A 22,352-nucleotide genomic window follows, 5' to 3' on the forward strand; every position below is an offset into this window, starting at 1 on the left:
CCCTAGGGTGGACGATTGCATATCTCCCCGTCGCTATCGCGATGGGCTCAGGCGTAGAAGCATATAAGATTTGTACTTCAAAAATGGCAGATATCAGTCGCGTAGTTAAAATCGTACAAGATTTGTACTTCAAAAATGATAGTCGATCGGACGAGGAGGTTTCTTTTGCTGCTGATATAGCCTTAAAGGTGTTCAAAACAATATGAGAGAACAAACAAAAAAAAACTACTCGAAAATTTTCAAATGACACATCACAAATTTATTTATATAATTAATGAACTCTTTGGCATTAGAATAGTTTGAAAGAGGATTAAGCTTGGTAAACAAAACTGTAATTCGACCAAATTAAATGGCTGAAAACCTAAACAATTTATCTAACTAATTCTCTTTGTTTGTTCTAATTCCCATTGTTTGACGGGAAAAAGTCTTTATGTTGCATAAACAGTAATACCAACAAAACAATTCATCCATTTGACATAGTTCAATAACAGAATATCTGATAAGTAACAATACAATCATTTTGTAATGGTTGCAAGATGCACCAACTATAAGTCCTTCAATCACATAATTATATATAACATCCAAATGACTTCAAGGCATGAGTTTTGAATACTATAATATATAAATTTAGACGTACAAATAAATTTATGAATACCAATTGTACAGATACCCTAATATGGCCCTTTAACTTTCTATGAAAAATTCATCACTAAGTCCACATACCTCCTTATTAGCCCTAGGTCAAATCCGAGCAAAAATTTAGATGGTAGGCTAGGAATTCACGTTTTAAACTATATTTTGCACTCTAACTACTGTACTTTGATTGTATTTGAGTCTAATTGCTAGTACTTTTTACTTATTACGTATTTTATGCCTTGTCGGAGATGATTCCGAGTTAAGAAGATATTTTGGAGCTAAATTGAATGATTTGGAGCTTTGAAGTCTGAGTAGAAGCCCAAGGAATTAAACCGGGATCATGTTCAGGGGTCGAGAACCAATTTGGGATGTTAAAAAGTGATAAAATCCGAAACTCTGAGAAAATTACACTACCGTACCGCAGGGCACGACGCGCCAGTGTATATTTGCTGTCCAATTTTTCCACTTCGACTTGGAAATGGTAGTTTCATCCGGGCCCATTTTTATATGGTATAAATACACCAAAAATATGATTTTTAGAGAACTTTTGACCTACTGAAAATTGGAAGAACATTGGAGACTCTAAGGCACAAGGATTCATCATTCTTTCCTCAACTCAATAACCGAGTTTGGATTGAATTCATATTTTCTTATTCAACTTTATTTGTGATGACTTTTTCCATGATTATGGAGTAGTTTACTTTAGGGTTTGATGGATATGGTGCTTTAATTGATATTTGTGGATTTTAACTCTAGTTATTTGCATGAATTCATTTAGAGAACTTTGAATTGATTGCAATCTTGTTCACCGGATTATTTAATTGAAAGAGGAATATTTTGGGTGATTATCTTTGCACTATTTTGTTCTGTTTACTTTAGGAATTCTTCTAAGTAATCAAAAGAGCTTTTCGAATGGTTGACTAAACTAAGTTAGGATAATATTCGAGAGACATTTTCCTAAAGACCAGTCCATTAACGTGTTCTTGCATACCTTCACAGTGCTTTATGTTCGTTTACCTTGTAGAGTTCGGATTTAATCGAGAGATGAGAGTTGACTATACGATTGAACTAATCATCGAGTGAATTCGTGAGAATCATTACATTAGCAGTGAATTTAACTAGAGTTAGATCCCGAATAGCTATCTTGCACCTATCATGTCGTGACCTTATTTCTCCCATTGATTATTTCTAGGTTGCTCAACTATTGCCTTTCCGTGTCAATTATTATGTGCTTTAGTTTTAATATTTTATTTGAGTTCAGTAATTATTCCAATCAAAATATTAATCATCCTGAATAGAGTTTAATCTAGAAATTACAAGAACATTGTTTAAATCAAATCCCCGTGAAGACAATAATTTTACTATAGTATCTTTGACTAGCGAGCATAAATTTTCTTGTGTGTTTTGCGCTCGTCAAATTTTGGCGCCGTTGCTGGGAATTGGCAATCAATAGTATTCAAAATAATTTTTGGTGCTAATTCAGGAACCAATTTTATTTTTAATTTTTTGTATTCATATTTTCTCATATGTGTGCAAGCAACAAGTTAAATTCGGCAGTGTATGACTCGATCCACCTCCAAGGAATTGGTGCCATACGATCCAGAATTGGATAAGCACCTGTGGCAATTAAGAAAGGATAAAGAATCGAGCGGATCATTCTTGGTGCAGACTCCGACTCAAGAAAAGATGGTGCACCACGAAGATGAGGCGGTGGACTTAGCTGCAAGAGAAGTAGCATAATAGAGAGAATTAGTTGCACAGGTAGCGGCTGAAGCAGCCCTTAGAGTTGGTGATGAGACTGTCAAATGGGATGGGGGTCGAAGATTCAATCTGAATCGACCCCTGGTTGTAGACGAGTTTGAAAATGCTGTAAGAACTCTTATTATATTAGCATTGAGGCAAATCTGGCCTTTTTGTTATGAGAAAGTCTAATTCATGATCTGTATAGCGACTCCATAATTTTAAATTAATATTTGAACTCATTATGACTCCCCCATTGTATAAAACGGACAAAGCTTCAGCATACAGTGCAATATATTCCTATAGCCAAGGTATCTATAACAAAATAGTAGTATATATTTAATTCTGACTGGTACAAAACTATATGTATACGGTCAAAATCATATGACCCCGATGTAGAAGCTCGAGGTTCCGCCTTAGGCCCGAGTCCCGGAGAAGGAAAGTTCGAAACCGGTGGACGAGACTCACACTCGAAGACGAAGTGCAATGCACGGAAACAGGAGTTCGAGGAATACCGACGTCAAGTGTTCTCAACCTTGAAATAGTACCGTTATGGATTTGTACCAAAGCTAGCTAGATTCTTGCAACGTCCCCAAAGTCATGGTGCAAATCACGGAATAAGATTGTACAATTCCGTACTAGACGATTGGATAGTTGTACGAAGAATATTCCTTACTGTAAATAGAAATATTCCTTATTTAGGGTTCCCCCATTATATAAGGAGGGATCCCAATCATTTGTAATGCATCTTTTTCACTGAACAAAGAATATACTCTCTACTTTTTGCATGTTGTTTATCAGAATTGTCCCTTAGCTTAATTGTTCCTACTTTGATCTTCAATTTTTATTGTTCTCATTGCCTTAAGCCACCTCTAGGCCACCTTCTCGAGGTTACTACTGCTAATTCACATTGATTTGATTCACTTTTATCTTTCATTTTGACTTCATATTTTCTGATTATTAATTGGTATTGAACTAAATCACATATCTTTAAAACCACAAATCAAGTTTAATTGTTACTCATATTTTCGAGTGAACAGTTTGGCGCCCACCGTGGGACTAAAGATAATAGTGATTATTTCTTTACTGATTCTCGTTACACACGTTATCTTTACACTTTTTCTTGTCAAGATTTTTTGATTCTCACGCTTGAACATGTCTAGCACACAAAATGCACCTGCTCATGACAGTGAGGGTCTTGGAGAAAATAGAGGTATAGGGGTCGGTGTACCACCCAAAAACCTTGAGGGAGTGCCGAATATAGAGCCAGTTGATATCAGTTCGCATAATGCTCTAAACACGGATGCAGGTACAGACCCCGTAGGAAATGCACGCAGCGAAGCCCGGCCAGGGGACCAAGGAAAGCCAGGAGTAGGATATGGGGGAGTGAGTCTCCAAGTAATATTCGAGATGCTGCAGGCTCAACAAATTGCGATCGCTCAACTCCAAAGTCAAAATAAAACCCCGAGCATAGCTGAACATGAAAACAATCGGTGTGCTGAGCCGACGCCAGAAAGGTCTAATGAAAATGGATCGGGGACTGACCCCACAATTATGGAAGTGCTCGAAGAGCTCACTAAGAGGATCGAGTCCGGAGAAAAGAAAATTGAAGACAATGATAAGAAGGTGGAGACTTATAACTTCCATGTAGACCAGATACCGGGGGCACCTCCTGTTTTGAAAGGTCTAGATGCTAAGAAGTTCATACAAAAACAGTTCCCTCAAAGCGCCGCACCGATGCCCATCCCAAAGAAATTTCGCATGCCCGACATACCCAAGTATAACGGGACAACCGACCCCAACGAGCATATCACTTCGTACACTTGTGGAATCAAAGGGAATGATCTGAATGATGATGAAATCGAGTCAGTGCTGTTGAAAAAGTTCGGGGAAACACTCTCAAAAGGAGCAATGATTTGGTACCACAACCTAGCTCCTAACTCTATTGATTCATTTGCTAAGTTAGAATATGCCTTTGTTAAAGCCCACGCCGGGGCCATAAAGGTGGACACGAGGAAATCAGATGTCTTCAAAATAAAACAAAGGAACGACGAAATGCTAAGGGAGTTCATGTCAAGGTTTCAGATTGAAAGAATGGAACTACCACCGGTCTCCGACGACTTGGCAGTACAAGCCTTTATGCTAGGTTTGAACGAGCGAAGCTCGATTACTTCTCGCCAACTAAAGCAGAACTTGATCGAATATCCAGCTGTGACATGGTCGGATGTGCATAACCATTACCAATCAAAAATCAAGGTTGAGGACGACCAAATAGGAGCCCCATCGGGTTCGGTTCATCCTAACAGGTTTATGGCCAAGCCCCCGAGGGATACGAACAGGGAATCAAGATCGAACAAGGAAAGGTATCAACCATATATCGATCGAAGGAACCAAGGTTCAGGTCGAAATACTCCCTAGAACGATCGGAGAAATGATCGTGGCCGAAGCTCTGGGGGACTCATGGGCAAAAACGAGTTCGATAAGCATGCCGATCCCACAGAGTCACCACGGTTATCGGAGTACAACTTTAGCGTGGATGCATCAGGAATTGTGTTGGCTATTGGAAAAATCAAATACACCAAGTGGACCAAGCCCATGCAAACCGATCCTTCCTAAAGAAACCCGAGCCTGATGTGCAAATATCATGGTACACATGGCCATAGAACAGACGATTGCCGGCAACTAAGGGAAGAGGTGGATCGATTGTTCAAAGAAGGCCACCTTCGAGAATTTCTAAGTGATCGAGCTAAGAATCACTTCAGGGAGAGAGACGCAAGGAAAAATGAGAAAGAAGAACCACAACACGTAATCCACATGATCATTGTCGGAGTCGATGTCCCTCAACGACCTATATTCAAGCTCACCAAAATATCAATCACAAGAGAGAAACGGACTCGGAGCTATGCGCTTGAGGATGCCCTATCATTCTGCGACGAGAAAGAAGAGGACGTATCCCAGCCTCATAACGATGCCCTGGTAATCTCTATCCTTTTAAATAAAATTTAAGTTAAGCGTGTTTTAGTGGATCCAGGTAGCTCGGCGAACATAATCAGATCGAGGGTCGTGGAACAACTTGGCCTGCAAGATCATATCGTACCTGCAACCCAAGTTCTGAATGGCTTCAACATGGCAAGCGAAACAACCAAAGGAGAGATTGTCTTGCCAATAAACGTAGTCAGAACCATACAAGACACCAGGTTCCATATCATCGAAGGTGACATGAGGTATAACGCACTCCTCGGGAGACCATGGATTCACAACATAAGGGCAGTGCCTTCAACTCTCCACCAGATGATGAAATTCCTGATGGAGGAAGAGGTGAAAACGGTTCACAGAGAACAACATGCTGCAAAAGAAATGTTTGCAACCGAGGAAGTAATGTCGATACCAGAGCCCTTGGCCTCGGATAAATCGAGCTCCAAAGGTAAACAGGCGGCCAAGTAGCAATCACAGCTCCAAGCCTCGACGAAAGCGGAGTAACAGGTAACCGAAGGCGAAGAAAGAAACTTCTTTGCTCTCCGAACCTTCATTGTTCCCTTGGAGTTCGATGCTATTAAGTCAACCGATCAAGAGAAAGGTACACCTGGGATCGGGATTAATTCCCGAACTCAGGGAAAAACTCATTTAGTTTCTTATTGACAATATGAATTGCATTGCTCGGTCCCATTTGGATATGACAGGGATTCCGCCGGAAATCACCACACACAAGCTGAGCATCGATCCCAGGTTTAAACCAGTAATGCAAAAAAGGAGGCTTCAGACCAAAAAGCTATGTACCAACGTCCAGCTGACAGGATGTTCGAAGAACAAATAGGTAAAACAACAAAAACCGATGTTAATGATATGACTTGTTAAGTCCCTGTGCGTAGAGGACCATTTTTATTCATTTGCAGGAAACAGTCAACGTTTTGAAGCAATGCGACACGAAGCTCAACCCAGAAAAATGTGCCTTCGAAGTCGGCTCGGGTAAGTTTCTCTACCTCATGGTGTCGAATCGGAGTATCAAAATCATCCCCGATCATGTCGAGGCTTCAAAGATATCACGATCACAAGATAAGACCGTATCGAGCCCTGAGTTGTTGGTAGAGGATCTTACAAGCTCGGCACAATTGAAGCTCTCAAAGGCGCGCGATCTCGAAGACACCCTTTTTACACGAAGACCTTAGGTTTTAAAGCATTTGTTGCATTCTTTTTCCCTTGGCTAAGATTTTGTCCAAATGGGTTTTACCAGCAAGGTTTTTAACGAACCAACAACTATGTGCTACCTAAGGAGAACTCAATAGTATCCAAAGTTTCTTTTTAATCAACCTCGAATACTGGGGGGCATCACACTCGGAGATTATATTTTCAAGGAAAATACTTCACGCCTAAGAGGACCTCGATAGGAAAACTTTGTAATGGGCCAAACGGTCAGATGAACCGTGTCCATATAGCAATCAAGCCCCGACAAGCAAAGCATATACGCATGTATCAATTATTTGAAGAAGCGTTCTGTTAATATCATAAACACTTTGTGCCTCAAAGAAGTCCACTGTTACATGAACTATACACTCATAGTCCTACGGACAACGGCTCAAGATCCAAAGCATAAAAGCACCCTCGAACACTCGAGGACTGTCATCGACAGTCAGTATATCCGAATCATCGAAAACTCGGACTTATGAGACCTCAAAGAGGCACCCCCTCGAAATAAAGGCCAAGGTCAATGTACCCGGGGGCTAACTTTTCGAACAAGTTCGGAAAGTTATCGGGAAACAAGTCCAAATGACATACCCGAAGGCTATGGTCATACTAAAAACTACTGTCATATAAAGGCTACGGCCAAAATAATGCAGCTCAGAGATGTCCGACTTCCGCTATAAATTTTAGGCCTTCAAAAATCAAAAAATCGGTTAAATCAGGCTATCCTCGGTAAAATCAAAATATGAAGGGCTTCGATAAATTCAGCCCCCGAAAAATCTAAGGACCTCGATAAATTTAGCCCTCAAAAAATCCAAGGGCTTTGATAACATCGGCCTTCGGAAATACCTCAAGAGGTATTCAATTATGTTTACACAAATATATTACCAATAAGGTTCTGATATCTAACCTTCGAAAAAACCTACGGGTACAAAAAACACATGCTAAGGCATAATTAAATTTTGGCCAAATACATACGTAGCCCCTTAAAGTTGTTAGGAAATTTTACTTAGACACTTCAATTAGAATTGTTACCTATTAGACACTTAAAGGTCGTGTAATTGAATTCAGTGTTGATCAGCATGGGAGTCGGTTTATACTGCAGAAATTGGAAAATTGTAGTATTGAAGAGAAGGCATCTGTTTTCAAAGAAATTCTTCCACATGCTTCAAAACTAATGACAGATGTGTTTAGGAATTATGTCCTTCAAAAGTTCTTTGAGCATGGAAGTTGAGCAATGAAAGATGTTGGCATGTCAATTAAAAGGACATATGTTGCCTTTAAGTTTGCAAATGTATGGCTGTCGTGTTATTCAAAAGGCCCTAGAAGTTATCGATCTTAATAAGAAAATAGAACTTGTCCATGAACTCAATGGGCATGTACTGAGGTGTGTGCGAGATCAAAATGGAACCATGTAATCCAAAAATGCATTGAGTGCATACCTACCGAAAAAATTAGTCTTATTATCTCCTCATTCCAAAGCCAAGTAGCTATATTGTCTACTCATCCCTATGGTTGCTGTGTAATCCAGAGAGTATTGGAACGTTATTCAGAAAATCCTCAAAGTCAGTGTATAGTGCATGAAATCTTTGATTCTGCTTATGCTCTTGCTCAAGATCAGAATGGGAACTATGTCACCCAGGTTTGTATCTTTTTCCAGGTGATATGCAATAATTTTTTTTCTCATCCTCAAGTTCCGTAACTTCATGTTCTTTATATGCAACTATTTATTTTCCAACCCTAACAAAAAGCACAGAAACCAAAAGAAAGGTTAATTTGCATGTTGTGACTAAGGGCATTATCATCTTATACTGGCTTATTTAAGGTGTTTTGTAAATTCTTTTCTATTTATGGCTGGCTAAAAGGAGAGATCACTAAAGTCATTTGTATCAATACACTACCTTAGTTCTTGTTATCAAAAACATTATTGACAAATATGGAGATTTTAATAGTTAATTCAAAATTCTAAAATATTACACAAACTTCTATAGTTGGAAACTTGAAAAATTGAAATAATAACTTAATTCTTGCAAAGTATATTTGTTACATCGTAATATCATGATAATGCAATGAAATAATGAAGTCATTTTGTTTAATTGAAAAGGTCAATTAATGAACACAAGAAAATAATGAAATTGTTAGCATTTAATTGTGACCTTTAAACAAAGATGGAGTTTTCTTGTGGCAAATAATTTTGTATTAAATAAAATGATCAAATAATGAATACAAAAAAATACTGAAGTTTGTTGATAATTAATTGTAATTAAAATTGTAGGGTAGAAAAGTCGATTAATGCCTACCTTGTTGGTTCTAGTTTTTCCTTCTTCGCGTGCATTCAATCTATTCTCTTTTTTCTCATTATTGCAATCTCATTTTTCAAATTTAACTCAATATATTTGAATGAACCGTTTCTATTTCTCAAAAAGTTTGAAGAGTAAACTATAAATAAAAATATACATAAATTCTATTAAATGTTTGTAATATCTTTTAGAATTTTGGCTTTGGGCCATTGATTTTATTGACTAACATGTTCCTATCAATTAGACATCAATGTCATTTGATAAGAACTAAAATATAAAATCATCCTTCCCCTTGGTTTTCTTGGGTGTCTGTGCTACTATTGTTGCCTACTATTGTTGTGTGCATGCACCCATGACCCAATTGTCCCCTCCTTCCCCCCTACCTAAAAAAAAGGGAAGACCGAAAAATAAATGACTCTAAACGATGTGCTAGAAATAATTTGTTTTTGGGACAGGGATGGACTGAGGGGAGCATGTAGTATTATCATAAGAATTTTGTGCAATTGTTGTGTGAAACTCAATTTGTCGTTGCAGCATGTGTTTGGAGAGGGGAAAACCGCATGAAAGAAGTCGAATTATTGAAAAGTTGACAGTAAATGTTGTACAATTAAGTCAACACAAATATGCCTCAAATGTTGTTGAAAAATGTCTGGAATATGGTGATTCTGCTGAGAGGGAGCTTTTGATTGAGGAGATACTTGCAGATTCAGAAGCAAATGACAATTTGCTGTCGATGATGAAGGACCAATTTGCGAATTATGTGGTCCAGAAGATTCTTGAGATTAGCAACGATAAGCATCGGGACATTCTGCTCAGTCGAATCAGAGTTCATCTTCGTGCTTTGAAGAAATACACCTACGGAAAACACATAGTGGCTCGATTTGAACAGCTCTCTGATGAAGGTGTGTAGAGTTTAAGTGTCTGCTTTATTTGCACAGTTGCAAGTTGTTATTATTTGATGCAGCTGTTGTGTTTGATTATCTATGACATGTTTTGAAGAATTTTAGTGTTCTGATCTATGAATACATGTTTGCACATTCTACCCAAAAAAAAAAAAAAAATATAAACAATGTTGCTATTGAACACCTCATGCATATGTGACACAAGGAATGATTCTCACTTTGATCTAGGCGCGTGAATCACTGAATCTTTTTCTCTCTTCTCCTAGTTATTCTTCAACAAAACCCAGCTATCATCTTCTTCCTTTCATGACCACTCTACTACTTCAGAGAGAACTAATAGAGAAATAGACAACGAATAGAAATAATAGAGAAAGTGTTGTAATATTTTCCAAAAAATGAACAAGTGTTTAACCATGTGGCAACTTGCATGGAAAGTCATAAACAAGTATCAAGTGTTTAACCATGTGGCAAATTGCATGCAAAGTTACAAACAAGTGTCATACACTTGGCATGACCTAAGCCCCTCAATTAGCCTTTAAATCGGCCTACAAGTAGACATCATGGAGTAGCACATTCTTCACTTTGCTTCTTTCGTTTCTTTTCTTCCTCCTTAAAACATTTATAGTCTACTTTATTTTGTTCCCTCTTTTAAAATAGCTGAGTTTGTAATTTACTATTTTGCTGATTCCTGTATCCTCCTTAATAGAGGTAGGCTTGTTTAATCCTGGGGAAACATTTCACATTGCTGAAATAGTTTCTTAGGACAGTGCCTAGCACGACTCAAGCCAGTCCGTGTATCCGTTCACAAATAATATTATTGCAGTATTATTATTATTAGCTTTTCGGTGTCATTTCCCTACAATCTAAGAAACTATGGCAAGTAATACTACTACGGAACTTTTTGATGGTGCTACCAATTTTGGTGTTGTCTCTACTGCTACTGTTCCAGCTGTCCTGCCAGATATCCATGGTGTTGCAAATACGTTATTGCATCCACAACTTTGGCAGACACTAATTGTCACGACCCCAAAAACCCGGTCGTGATGGCGCCCAATAATATTGCTAGGCAAGCCTGACCACAATCGTTCTCAAATCAACCGTAAACCTCAAACCGACAATCTAAAGAGATTATAATGGTTTTGGAATAATAATCCAATATTTATAATAGAATAATACTGAGAAAAACACGAAAACTGATAAAACACTCCCAAAGACTTGGGGTCACGAGTCTAGAGCCTCTAAAACAATCTGAATAACAATATTTGAACGGAAATGCTCAAATCTGGAAATGTATATATAAATAAAACTGAAATAGGAAGAGTAGTCAGGTCCTGCGAACGTCAAGCAGCTACCTCAACAACTCTGATAAGCTTTGGGAAACAAGGACTGCTCAGCTAAGCCTCCGGTGTACCTGAATCTGCACACAAGGTGCAGGGAGTAGGGGTGAGTACTACCAACTCAGTGAGTAATAAGCATATAAAATGTCTGAAGATAAGAAATCCACGAAATGCCACAAAGTAAAGCTATAACTAACAGTCCAACACCTAACTACGAACTAACAGCAAAACAACTCCAAATATATCAGTCAAGTATAATGTAAAGATGCAATACAATGCACATGACCGCTACGGCGCGTAGCCCGATCCATTTAACGTCGACGGCGCTCACTGGGGGTGTGTATAGACTCCGGAGGGGCTCCTTCAGTCCAAGCGCAATATAATCATATCATTCGCTGCGGCGTGCAGCCCGATCCATACTCAGTCCACAATATGCATATGAGTCACGTAACAGATTCAATTATTTTCCCAATTTCCAATTTATTAAGGAGAATATACTTTAGATATTTAACTTCAAGAAAAGTGACTTAGCGTTTCATAACAATGATTAACACAGGACTGAGATCAATGATTATGCAAAGCATGCTATCACAATAACAATTATCCTCTAAGGATGCTACAGATCGGCACAAGGCCCCAAACACGGCAATAAGCCAAGATATATTCAATACAGGGTGCGTATTAGTCGCCAATATAGAAATATTCTTGTTCGGGATGGACTAAGTCTCAATCCCCAGTCATAACTAATCCCGCACCTGCCATGGGGTGCGAGTCACGCCCTACAATAGCGTCACAATGTGATAAGCCGGGGTTTCAAACCCTCAGGCCATCGTATACACCAACTACTCACCTCTAACCGGCCGTAGAATGGTCCGCAATGCCTTTTCCTTTCGTATCGACCTCCTCGCGCGTCTAATCTAGTCAAAATCACAACGAATACATAAATATGGGTTAAAGAAACATCACCCAATCAAAAATACTCGAAAAGTACTAAAATTCACGAAGTTGGTAAAACCCGAGCCCCGAGCCCACTTCTCGAAAAATTTCGAAAATCACACCAACAGATTCCTCGTCTCGCCACGAGTCCGTGCATATAAAGTTTACCAAAATCGGAGCTCGTTTGACCCTCCAAATTCCATTTTTACATCACAGCTTTCCAAGCCCTAGCTTGACCCGTTTTTGATGAATTTTCTACAGTTTACATGTAATTTCTACCATAAATTCGAATATTTAGGCCAAAGAACTTACCTCCAAGTGATTCTCAGTCAAAACCCTCGAATTTCCTTGTTCAAAGCTCTTAAGAACGTCAACAATGGAGGAAAAATATGAAAGGGTCGCGGATGAAATATTATTTTAAAACCCTTCTGTCGCCCAGCAATTTTCGCTTCTGCGGTCCCGCTTTCGCTTATGCGGGACCGCTTCTGCGGCCACATTTCCGCTTAAGCGGTTTTCACTTAGAAGCCCGGGCTTTGCTTATGCGACGCGAAGTCCGCTTCTGCGGTTCCTCCAAAGACCGCTTCTGCGGCACCTTGTCCGCTTATGCGGACCCGCTGGTGCGAGCCACCTTCCGCTTCTGCGGAATTTCCCTAGCCGGACAACGACCGCTTCTGCGACCAAGTACCCGCTTCTGCGGTACCGCTTCTGCGGTCCATTTCCGCAGAAGCGGAAACTCCAGATGACAGCAAAATCAGACCTGCAATTACACCTCAAAACTCTCGTTTAACCACCCGAATTCACCCCGAGGCCCTCGGGACCTCAACCAAATGCACAGATATGTTCTATTACTTCATTCAAACTTGCTCGTAACATAAAAACACTATCATAAACACCAAAATCATCGAATTACCACGGATTCAAGCCTAAGTTAAACTAAAACTTCCGAACTTGCATTTGATCTAAAACCCGACCTAAACACCTCCGAATGATCTGAAACTTTGCACGTATATCCAAAATCACCTAACGGAGCTACTGCAACTTTCGGAATTCCATTCCGACCCTCGGATCAAAATCTCACCTACCATCCGGAATTTGCCAAAATCCAACCTTAGCCAATTCAAGCCTGATTCTACACCGGACCTTCAAATTCAATTCTGATTGCGCTCCTAAGTCACAAATTATCCCCCGAAACTAGTCGAATCATCGGAAATCCATTCCGAGCCTTCTAACTCATAAGTCAACATTCGGTTGACTTTTCCAAACTAACTTCTCATAAAGAGACTTATTGTCTCATTTCCAACCGAACTCTATCCGAATTACTTCAAATTCTCCAAACACATATAATGAAACATATAGAATCATAAAATGGGGAAAACGGGGCGGTAACTCCCGTAACGACGGGTCGGATCGTTACATCCTCCCCAACTTAAACAAACGCTCGTCCTCGAGCGGGTCAAGAAACATACCTGGAGTCTCAAACAAGTGAGTATATCTGCTCCGCATCTCCTGCTCGGTCTCCCAAGTGGATTCCTCCACAGGCCGACCTCTCCACTGCACCTTCACCGAAGCTATGTCCTTAGATCTCAACTTTCAAACCTGACGACCCAAAATAGCCACCGGCTCCACATCATAGGTCAAGTCCTCATCCAACTGGATCGTGCTGAAGTCTAATACATGAGATGGGTCCCCAACATACTTCCGGAGCATAGAAACATGGAACACCGGATGAACTCCCGACAAGCTAGGTGGCAAAGCAAGCATATAGGCCACCTCCCCAATCCTCCTAAGTATCTCAAAAGGTCCAATGAACCCTGGACTCAGCTTCCCTTTCTTTCCAAACCTCATAACGCCTTTCATAGGCGAAACCTTCAACAAGACCTTCTCGCCTACTGCATAAGATACATCTCGAACCTTCCGGTCCGCATAGCTCTTCTGGCGCGACTGAGCTGTACGAAGTCTCTCCTGGATCACTTTTACCTTCTCTAAGGCATCCTGCACTAACTCTGTCCCCAATAATCTAGCCTCGCTGGGCTCAAACCAACCAACCGGAGATCTACACCGTCTCCCATATAGGGCTTCATACGGCGCCATCTGAATGCTGGATTGATAGATGTTGTTATAAGCAAACTCTGCAAGTGGCAAGAATTCAGCCCAAGAACCTCCAAAATCAATAACACAGGCACGCAACATGTCCTCCAATATCTGGATAGTACGCTCGGACTGTCCGTCCGTCTGAGGATGAAATGCTGTGCTCAACTCTACCTGTGAACCCAACTCTCGCTGAAATGTTCTCCAGAACTGAGAAGTAAACTGGGTACCTCTATCTGATATAATAGAAACTGGGACCCCATGCAACCGCACAATCTCTCGGATGAAAATCTCTGCTAACCGCTCCGAAGAATAGGTAGTGCATACAGGAATGAAGTGTGCGGACTTGGTCAGCCTATCCACAATCACCCAAATCGAATCAAACTTCTTCGAGGTACGAGGAAGACCACTCACAAAATCCATAGTAATATTCTCCCATTTCCACTCCGGAATATCCATCCGCTGGAGTACACCGCCGGGTCTCTGGTGTTCATATTTGACCTGCTGACAGTTGAGACATCGAGCCACATAATTCACAATATCCTTTTTCATCCTTCTCCACCAGTAATGCTGTCTCAAATCCTGGTACATCTTCGCGGCACCCGGATGAATCGAATACCGCGAGCTGTGGGCCTCCTCTAATATCAACTCCCGGAGCCCATCCACATTGGGCACGCAAATCCGGCCCTGCATCCGCAACACACCATCATCTCCAATGGTCACATCTCTGGCATCATCATGCTGGACCCTGTCCTTCAGGACAAGCAAATGCGGGTCATCATACTGGCGCTCTCTGATGCGATCGTACAAAGAAGATCGGGAAACCATACAAGCCAACACCCGACTGGGCTCGGAAATATCTAACCTCACCATCTGATTGGCCAAAGCCTGAACATCAAGTGCAAGGGGCCTCTCCCCAACTGGAATATACGCCAAACTACCCATACTAATGGACTTCCGGCTTAAAGCATCGGCCACTACATTGGCCTTCCCGGGATGATACAGGATGGTAATATCATAATCCTTGAGTAACTCAAGCCATCTCCGCTGCCTCAAATTAATATCCTTCTGCTTAAACAAGTGCTGAAGACTGCGATGGTCCGTATATACCTCACAAGATACGCCATATAGATAATGCCTCCAAATCTTCAAGGCATGAACGATAGCAGCCAACTCTAAGTCATGAACAGGGTAGTTCTTTTCATGGGGCTTTAACTGACGAGAAGCATACGCAATAACTCTACCCTCCTGTATCAATACACAACCGATCCCAACTCTCGAAGCATCACAATACACCGTGTAAGAACCTGAAGCTGATGGCAATACCAGTACCGGAGCTGTGGTCAAGGCCGACTTGAGCTTCTGGAAGCTCTCCTCGCATTCAGCCGACCACACAAATGGAGCATTCTTCTGTGTCAACTTCGTCAAAGGCGAAGCAATAGATGAAAAGCCCTGAACGAACCTGCGGTAATAACCCGCCAAACCGAGGAAACTCCGGATCTCAGTAGCTGAGGACGGTCTGGGCCAACTCCGCACCGCCTCGATCTTCTTTGGGTCAACCTGAATACCATCACTGGACACCACGTGTCCTAGAAAAGTCACAGTACTAAGCCAGAACTCACACTTAGAGAACTTCGCATAAAGCTTCTCCTCTCTCAATCTCTGTAATACCACCCTCAGGTGCTGCGCGTGCTCCTCCTGGCTACGCGAGTATACCAGAATATCGTCAGTAAACACGATCACAAAAGAATCCAGATACGGCCGAAATACACAATTCATCAAGTGCATGAATGCGGCTGGGGCATTAGTCAGCCCGAAGGACATCACTAGAAATTCGTAGTGCCCATATCTCGTCCTAAAAGCCGTTTTCATAATGTCTGAATCCCTAATCTTCAGCTGGTGATAGCCCGATCGAAGGTCAACCTTAGAGAATACCCTTGCTCCCTGAAGCTGATCAAACAAATCCTCAATACGGGGTAGTGGGTACTTGTTCTTCACTGTCACCTTGTTTAGCTGTCTGTAATCAATGCACATTCTCATTGTGCCATCCTTCTTCTTTACAAATAACACTGGTGCACCCCAAGGTGACACACTCGGGCGAATGAACCCTTTATCTAGGAGTTCCTGAAGTTGTTCCTTCAACTCTTTTAACTCCGTTGGTGCCATACGATAGGGAGGGATAGAGATAGGCTGAGTGCCCAGCACCAGATCAATACCGAAATCAATGTCCCTGTCCGGCGGCATGCCCGGCAGGTCCGCTGGAAACACATCAGGGAAATCCCTCACAACGGGAACCGAATCAAGACTAGGAGTCTCAGCTCCATCATCTCTAACGAAAGCCAAGTACGACAAACCATCCGTTGGGCTTTTAGGAAGGAAATCACCCTGTCGGGTACATAGTCAGTCACGCCACGCCACTCGATCCTTGAAATACCCGGAATAGCCAAAAATTCCGAAAATCACACCAACAGATTCCTCTTCTCTCCACGAGTCCGTGCATATAAAGTTTACCAAAATCGGAGCTCGTTTGACCCTCCAAATTCCATTTTTACATCACAGCTTTCCAAGCCCTAGCTTGACCCGTTTTTGATGAATTTTCTACAGTTTACATGTAATTTCTACCATAAATTCGAATATTTAGGCCAAAGAACTTACCTCCAAGTGATTCTCAGTCAAAACCCTCGAATTTCCTTGTTCAAAGCTCTTAAGAACGTCAACAATGGAGGAAAAATAAGAAAGGGTCGCGGATGAAATATTATTTTAAAACCCTTCTGTAGCCCAGCAATTTTCGCTTCTGCGGTCCCGCTTTCGCTTATGCGGGACCGCTTCTATGGCCACATTTCCGCTTAAGCGATTTTCACTTAGAAGCCCGGACTTCGCTTATGCGACGCGAAGTCCGCTTCTGCGGTTCCTCCAAAGACCGCTTCTGCGGCACCTTGTCCGCTTATGCGGACCCGCTGGTGCGAGCCACCTTCCGCTTCTGCGGAATTTCCCTAGCCGGCCAACGACCGCTTCTGCGACCAAGTACCCGCTTCTGCGGTACCGCTTCTGCGGTCCATTTCCGCAGAAGCGGAAACTCCAGATGACAGCAAAATCAGACCTGCAATTACACCTCAAAACTCTCGTTTAACCACCCGAATTCACCCCGAGGCCCTCGGGACCTCAACCAAATGCACAGATATGTTCTATTACTTCATTCAAACTTGCTCGTAACATAAAAACACTATCATAAACACCAAAATCATCGAATTACCACGGATTCAAGCCTAAGTTAAACTAAAACTTCCGAAACTTGCATTTGATCTAAAACCCGACCTAAACACCTCCGAATGATCTGAAACTTTGCACGCATATCCAAAATCACCTAACGGAGCTACTGCAACTTTCGGAATTCCATTCCAACCCTCAGATCAAAATCTCACCTACCATCCGGAATTTGCCAAAATCCAACCTTAGCCAATTCAAGCCTAATTCTACACCGGACCTCCAAATTCAATTCCGATTGCGCTCCTAAGTCACAAATCATCCCTCGAAACTAGTCGAATCATCGGAAATCCATTCCGAGCCTTCTAACTCATAAGTCAACATTCGGTTGACTTTTCCAAACTAACCTTCTCATAAAGAGACTTATTGTCTCAATTCCAACCGAACTCTATCCGAATTACTTCAAATTCTCCAAACACATATAATGAAACATATAGAAGCATAAAACGGGGAAAACGGGGCGGTAACTCCCGTAACGACGGGTCGGGTCGTTACACTAATGTCCAAACACAGGTATGTGAACAGACATGGTTACATATCCAATGCTAATATTAAAACCTTAAAAAAATGGACCTCAATGCAATAGTAGAGTTGGGATAAATGACAATCTCGCTAAGTCAACATTAATTAGACTAAAGCGGATAATATAATTGTTGCGGTCATCTCCCAAATAAATAATGTGACCAGTATGAGAGATTGGGTGATAGACTCTGGTGCTACTAGGCACATTTGTGCAAACAAAAATGAATTTTTGTCTTACACCCAAGTTGAGGAAGGAGAAGAAACTATTTATCTTGGTGACTCAAGAACAACTCGTGTTCTTGGGAAAGGAAAAATTCTTCTCAAACTCACATCTGGTAAAACTCTAGCATTGAGTGATGTATTGCATGTTCCTAATATGCAAACCAATTTGGTTTCTGTGGGGTTATTAGAAAAAGCTGGAGTGAAGGTTTCATTTGAAAATAATGAGGTCGTATTGACCAAAAATAATATTTTTGTGGGCAATGGATATTGTAACTATGGTTTATTTGTGCTTAATATTTCTGATATTAGCAATGAAAATGAATCTTCTTCTTCTTATATGGTTGAGTCAATTTCTTTGTGGCATGCTAGACTAGGACATGTTAATGTCGCGTATATAAAGAAAATGCAGTCGCTAGGATTAATATTTGGTTTAGACTCAAATAATATTAACAAGTGTAAAATATGTGCTGAAGCTAAAAGTACTAGAAAGACCTGTTTTTCCGTAAATAGAGAAACTGAATTGTTATCTTTAATTCACACTGATTTAGGCGACTTGAAGCAGACTATGACTAGAGGTGGTAAAAGATATTATGTAACTTTTATTGATGATTTTTCTAGATATACTAAGTTGTATTTGCTTAGAAATAAAGATGATGCATTTAATGCTTTTGTTTCTTATAAAACTGAGGTTGAAAATCAACTTAGTAGAAAAATCAAGAGAATTAAATCAGATAGAGGTGGAGAATATTTATCTTTAAATGATTTTTGTGAAAATAATGGAATTATTCATGAAGTAACTCCGCCTTATTCACCTGAGCCAAATGGGGTAGCTGAAAGAAAAAATAGAATATTGAAAGAGATGATGAACTCTATGTTAGTTAGTTATAATGCTCCTAATAATTTGTGGGGTGAAGCTATTTTATCTGCATGTCACTTACAAAATAGAATACCACATAGAAGAACTGGAAAAACTCCATATGAATTGTGAAAGGGTTATAAACCTAATTTGAAATATTTAAAAGTGTGGGGGTGCCTTGCTAAAGTTCTTTTGCTTGAACCTACAAAGAGAAAAATAGGTTCTAAAACTGCTAATTGCATGCTAATTGGATATGCAGAACATAGTGCTGTATATAGATTTCTTGTTTTAAAAAGAGATGTGCTTGATTGCAATACTATAATCGAGACAAAGAATGCTGAATTCTTTGAACATATTTTTCCACTATCTGATAAAATTTCTCATACACCTGTTAAAATAAATAGTGAAATTACCTCTAATGAGGAATTGAGAAGGAGTAAAAGGCCTAGGAAAGAATATTTTTCATATGGAAATGATTTTCAAACTTTTCTTGTCGATAATAAACCATCAAATTATTTTGAAGCTATATCTTCTTCAAATACTAAACATTGGAAAGAGGCAATAAAAGTTGAAATTAATTCTATTATGAAAAATAATACATGGATTTTAACTGACTTACCTCCTGGTGCAAAATCTATTGGTTGTAACTGGATTTTCAAAAGAAAATTTAATCCAGATGGATCTTTAGATAAATATAAAGCTCGATTAGTAGCAAAAGGATTTTCTCAAAAANAAAATATAGATTATTTTGATACATTTGGACCAGTGACTAGAATTTCTTCTATTCGAGTTTTAATTGCCTTAGCTTCAATCCGTAAGCTTTTTATCCACCAAATGGATGTCAAAACTGCTTTTTTGAATGGTGATTTAGAAGAAGAAATTTATATGGTTCAACCTGAAGGCTGTGTCATTCCTGTACAAGAAAATAAAGTTTGTAAATTAATTAAATCTCTTTATGGCCTTAAACAAACTCCTAAGCAGTGATATGAGAAATTTGAACAAGTCTTACTGAGAGACGAGTTTTCTTCAGTTGAGGTGGATAAATGTGTTTATACTAAAGTGGTAGACAATGATTATGTGATAATATGTCTATATGTTGATGACATGCTTATATTTGGTACAAGTTTAAATATTGTGCAAAGTACTAAATTATTTTTGTCTTCTAATTTTGATATGAAAGATCTGGGTGAAGTAAATGCAATATTGGGAGTTAAAGTTATAAGGAGTGAAGATGGACTAATGTTGTCTCAAGAACATTATGTTGAGAAACTCCTTAAGAAGTTTGAATTTTTTTTAATGTCACATCTGTGAGCACTCCTTTTGATGCTAACTCTCAGTTGAAAAAGAATAATGGCGACCCAGTTGCTCAGTCTAAATATGCTCAAATTATTGGGAGTCTGATGCATTTAATGAATTTTACAAGGCCTGATATAGCCTATGCTGTGTGTATACTGAGTAGATATACTCATAATCCCAACAGAGAGCATTGGTCTGCATTAGATAGACTAATGAAATAATTGAGAGGAACCATGAATTATGGTATCCGTTTATAGTGAAATTTCCTCTAATTTAGAAGGGCACAGTGATGCAAACTGGATCTCTGATTCAGATGAGATAAAATTCACTAGTGGTTATGTATTCATCCTTGGTGGTGGTGTCGAATATCGTGGAATAGCTACAACGATCCATTGCTAGATCGACTATGGAATCAGAGTTGTAGCTCTGGAGTTAGCTGGTTCTGAGGCTGAGTGGCTAAGAAACTTCATAGCTAATATCCCTTCAATAAAGGACGTATTGCCTCCTGTGTCTATACACTGTGATTGCCAAGCGGCAATAGCTATAGCAAAGAATAAATCTTATAATTGTAAAAGTAGACACATAAAATTGAGACATGATGTCATAAAACAGTTGTTGAGAGATGGAATAATTTTCATTGACTATGTGAAGTCAGAGATAAATTTGGCCGATCCTCTGACTAAACCCGTGGGAAGAAAATTAATTCTTCAAACCTCAAAAAAGATGGGGTTAAGGCCGACATGTTGTCAATAAAGATGGTAACCCAACCTATGTGATTGGAGATCCCATGAAGTAGGTTCAATAGATAATAACAAGTCGATATTGGCACTGAAGTACTAAAAGAGAGTGCTTAACTGCTACTAATTGAGAGGCTGAGTTATAACTCTTAATGAAATTCATAGTCCTTATGGATGGTGTACTTAAAAGCAGTATACACTTGATGAATTCACCTATATGAGAGTGGAGTGGGCCGCTCCTATGAGATTTTGGCCTAGTCTCTAGAGCTCTCGTGAATAACCAGGCACGCGCATGGCCTATTGGGCGCAAAACCGCGTTGAACAGCAAAATTACCGGGGTCGAAATGTGATTGATATAATCTCTGACTTACAATAAGAACTATTGGTTCGTAGAAATATTATATTTCACCAGTAATTCTGTGAGTTAAAGTTTACTGATCTAAGTTTGGTTCATAGTCCAAAAGACACCAAACCTATTGCATTTGGACCATACAAATCCAGCAAATCTTACTCTTCTTTGTATGAATTTTTTGAAAATATTTGGGGGAACTATTGTAATATTTTCCAAAAAATGGACAAGTGTTTAACCATGTGGCAACTTGCCTGGAAAGTCATAAACAAGTGTCAAGTATTTAACCATGTGGCAAATTGCATGCAAAGTTACAAACAAGTGTCATACACTTGGCATGACCTAAGCCCCTCAATTAGCCTATAAATAGGCCTACAAGTAGACATCATGGAGCAGCACATTCTTCACTTTGCTTCTTTCGTTTCTTTTCTTCCTCCTTAAAACATATATTGTCTACTTTGTTTTGTTCCCTCTTTTAAAATAGCTTGGTTTGTAATTTACTATTTTGCTGATTCCTGTATCCTCCTTAATAGAGGTAGGCTTGTTTAATCCTGGGGAAACATTTCACATTGCTGAAATAGTTTCTTAGGACAGTGCCTAGCACGACTCAAGCCAGTTCTGTATCCGTTCACAAATAGTATTATTGCAGTATTATTATTATTATTAGTTTTTCGGTGTTATTTCCCTACAGAAAGAAGAGTTGTCTCTTGCTTGAAGAAAGAAAAGATTAGAAAGGTGCTTCCTTGATTTTCAATATAACCATTACAGTGTCCAAGAAAATGGAGAAGAGCAATTTGATTCCTCTAGCTCTTTTTATTATGGCCAATGATCATGAATCCTTCTACCTTATTTTGGGATGAAAATAACAAAGCTATTAAAATATTTTTTCGGCATTGATCTAAAACTCAAAATGTATCCTTTCGTTGTCCCCACCACCTAGCTTCGCCAGGAGACACCAGTTGGATTCATGGTAGGACGAGCCGTATTT

The 22,352-nt window shown here is 39.9% G+C and overlaps 1 protein-coding gene across 1 annotated transcript; it reads left to right on the forward strand.

The window, feature by feature from the left end:
* The first annotated feature begins 5,682 nt into the window (after positions 1-5,682).
* Positions 5,683-9,765, forward strand: LOC109208086 (pumilio homolog 5-like). Its single transcript, XM_019371108.1, has 5 exons — positions 5,683-5,800; positions 6,057-6,112; positions 8,087-8,197; positions 9,311-9,330; positions 9,390-9,765. Exons 1-5 carry the CDS (start codon positions 5,683-5,685, stop codon positions 9,763-9,765), a joined length of 681 nt encoding a protein of 226 aa, XP_019226653.1.
* The last annotated feature ends 12,587 nt before the right edge of the window (positions 9,766-22,352 follow it).

The sequence above is a fragment of the Nicotiana attenuata genome, unplaced genomic scaffold (genome assembly GCF_001879085.1).
Source record: "Nicotiana attenuata strain UT unplaced genomic scaffold, NIATTr2, whole genome shotgun sequence".
In the NCBI taxonomy this organism is placed as follows: Eukaryota; Viridiplantae; Streptophyta; class Magnoliopsida; order Solanales; family Solanaceae; genus Nicotiana; species Nicotiana attenuata.

What these genes read in the sequence shown, in the direction of transcription:
- LOC109208086 (XM_019371108.1), top strand. Translation starts at nt 5,683, where the DNA reads ATGGAGGAAGAGGTGAAAACGGTTCACAGAGAACAACATGCTGCAAAA. An exon ending in ATGGGAACTATGTCACCCAG is followed by an intron (nt 8,198 to 9,310) that starts GTTTGTATCTTT and finishes TTTTTGGGACAG; the next exon opens with GGATGGACTGAGGGGAGCAT. An exon ending in GGATGGACTGAGGGGAGCAT is followed by an intron (nt 9,331 to 9,389) that starts GTAGTATTATCA and finishes TTGTCGTTGCAG; the next exon opens with CATGTGTTTGGAGAGGGGAA.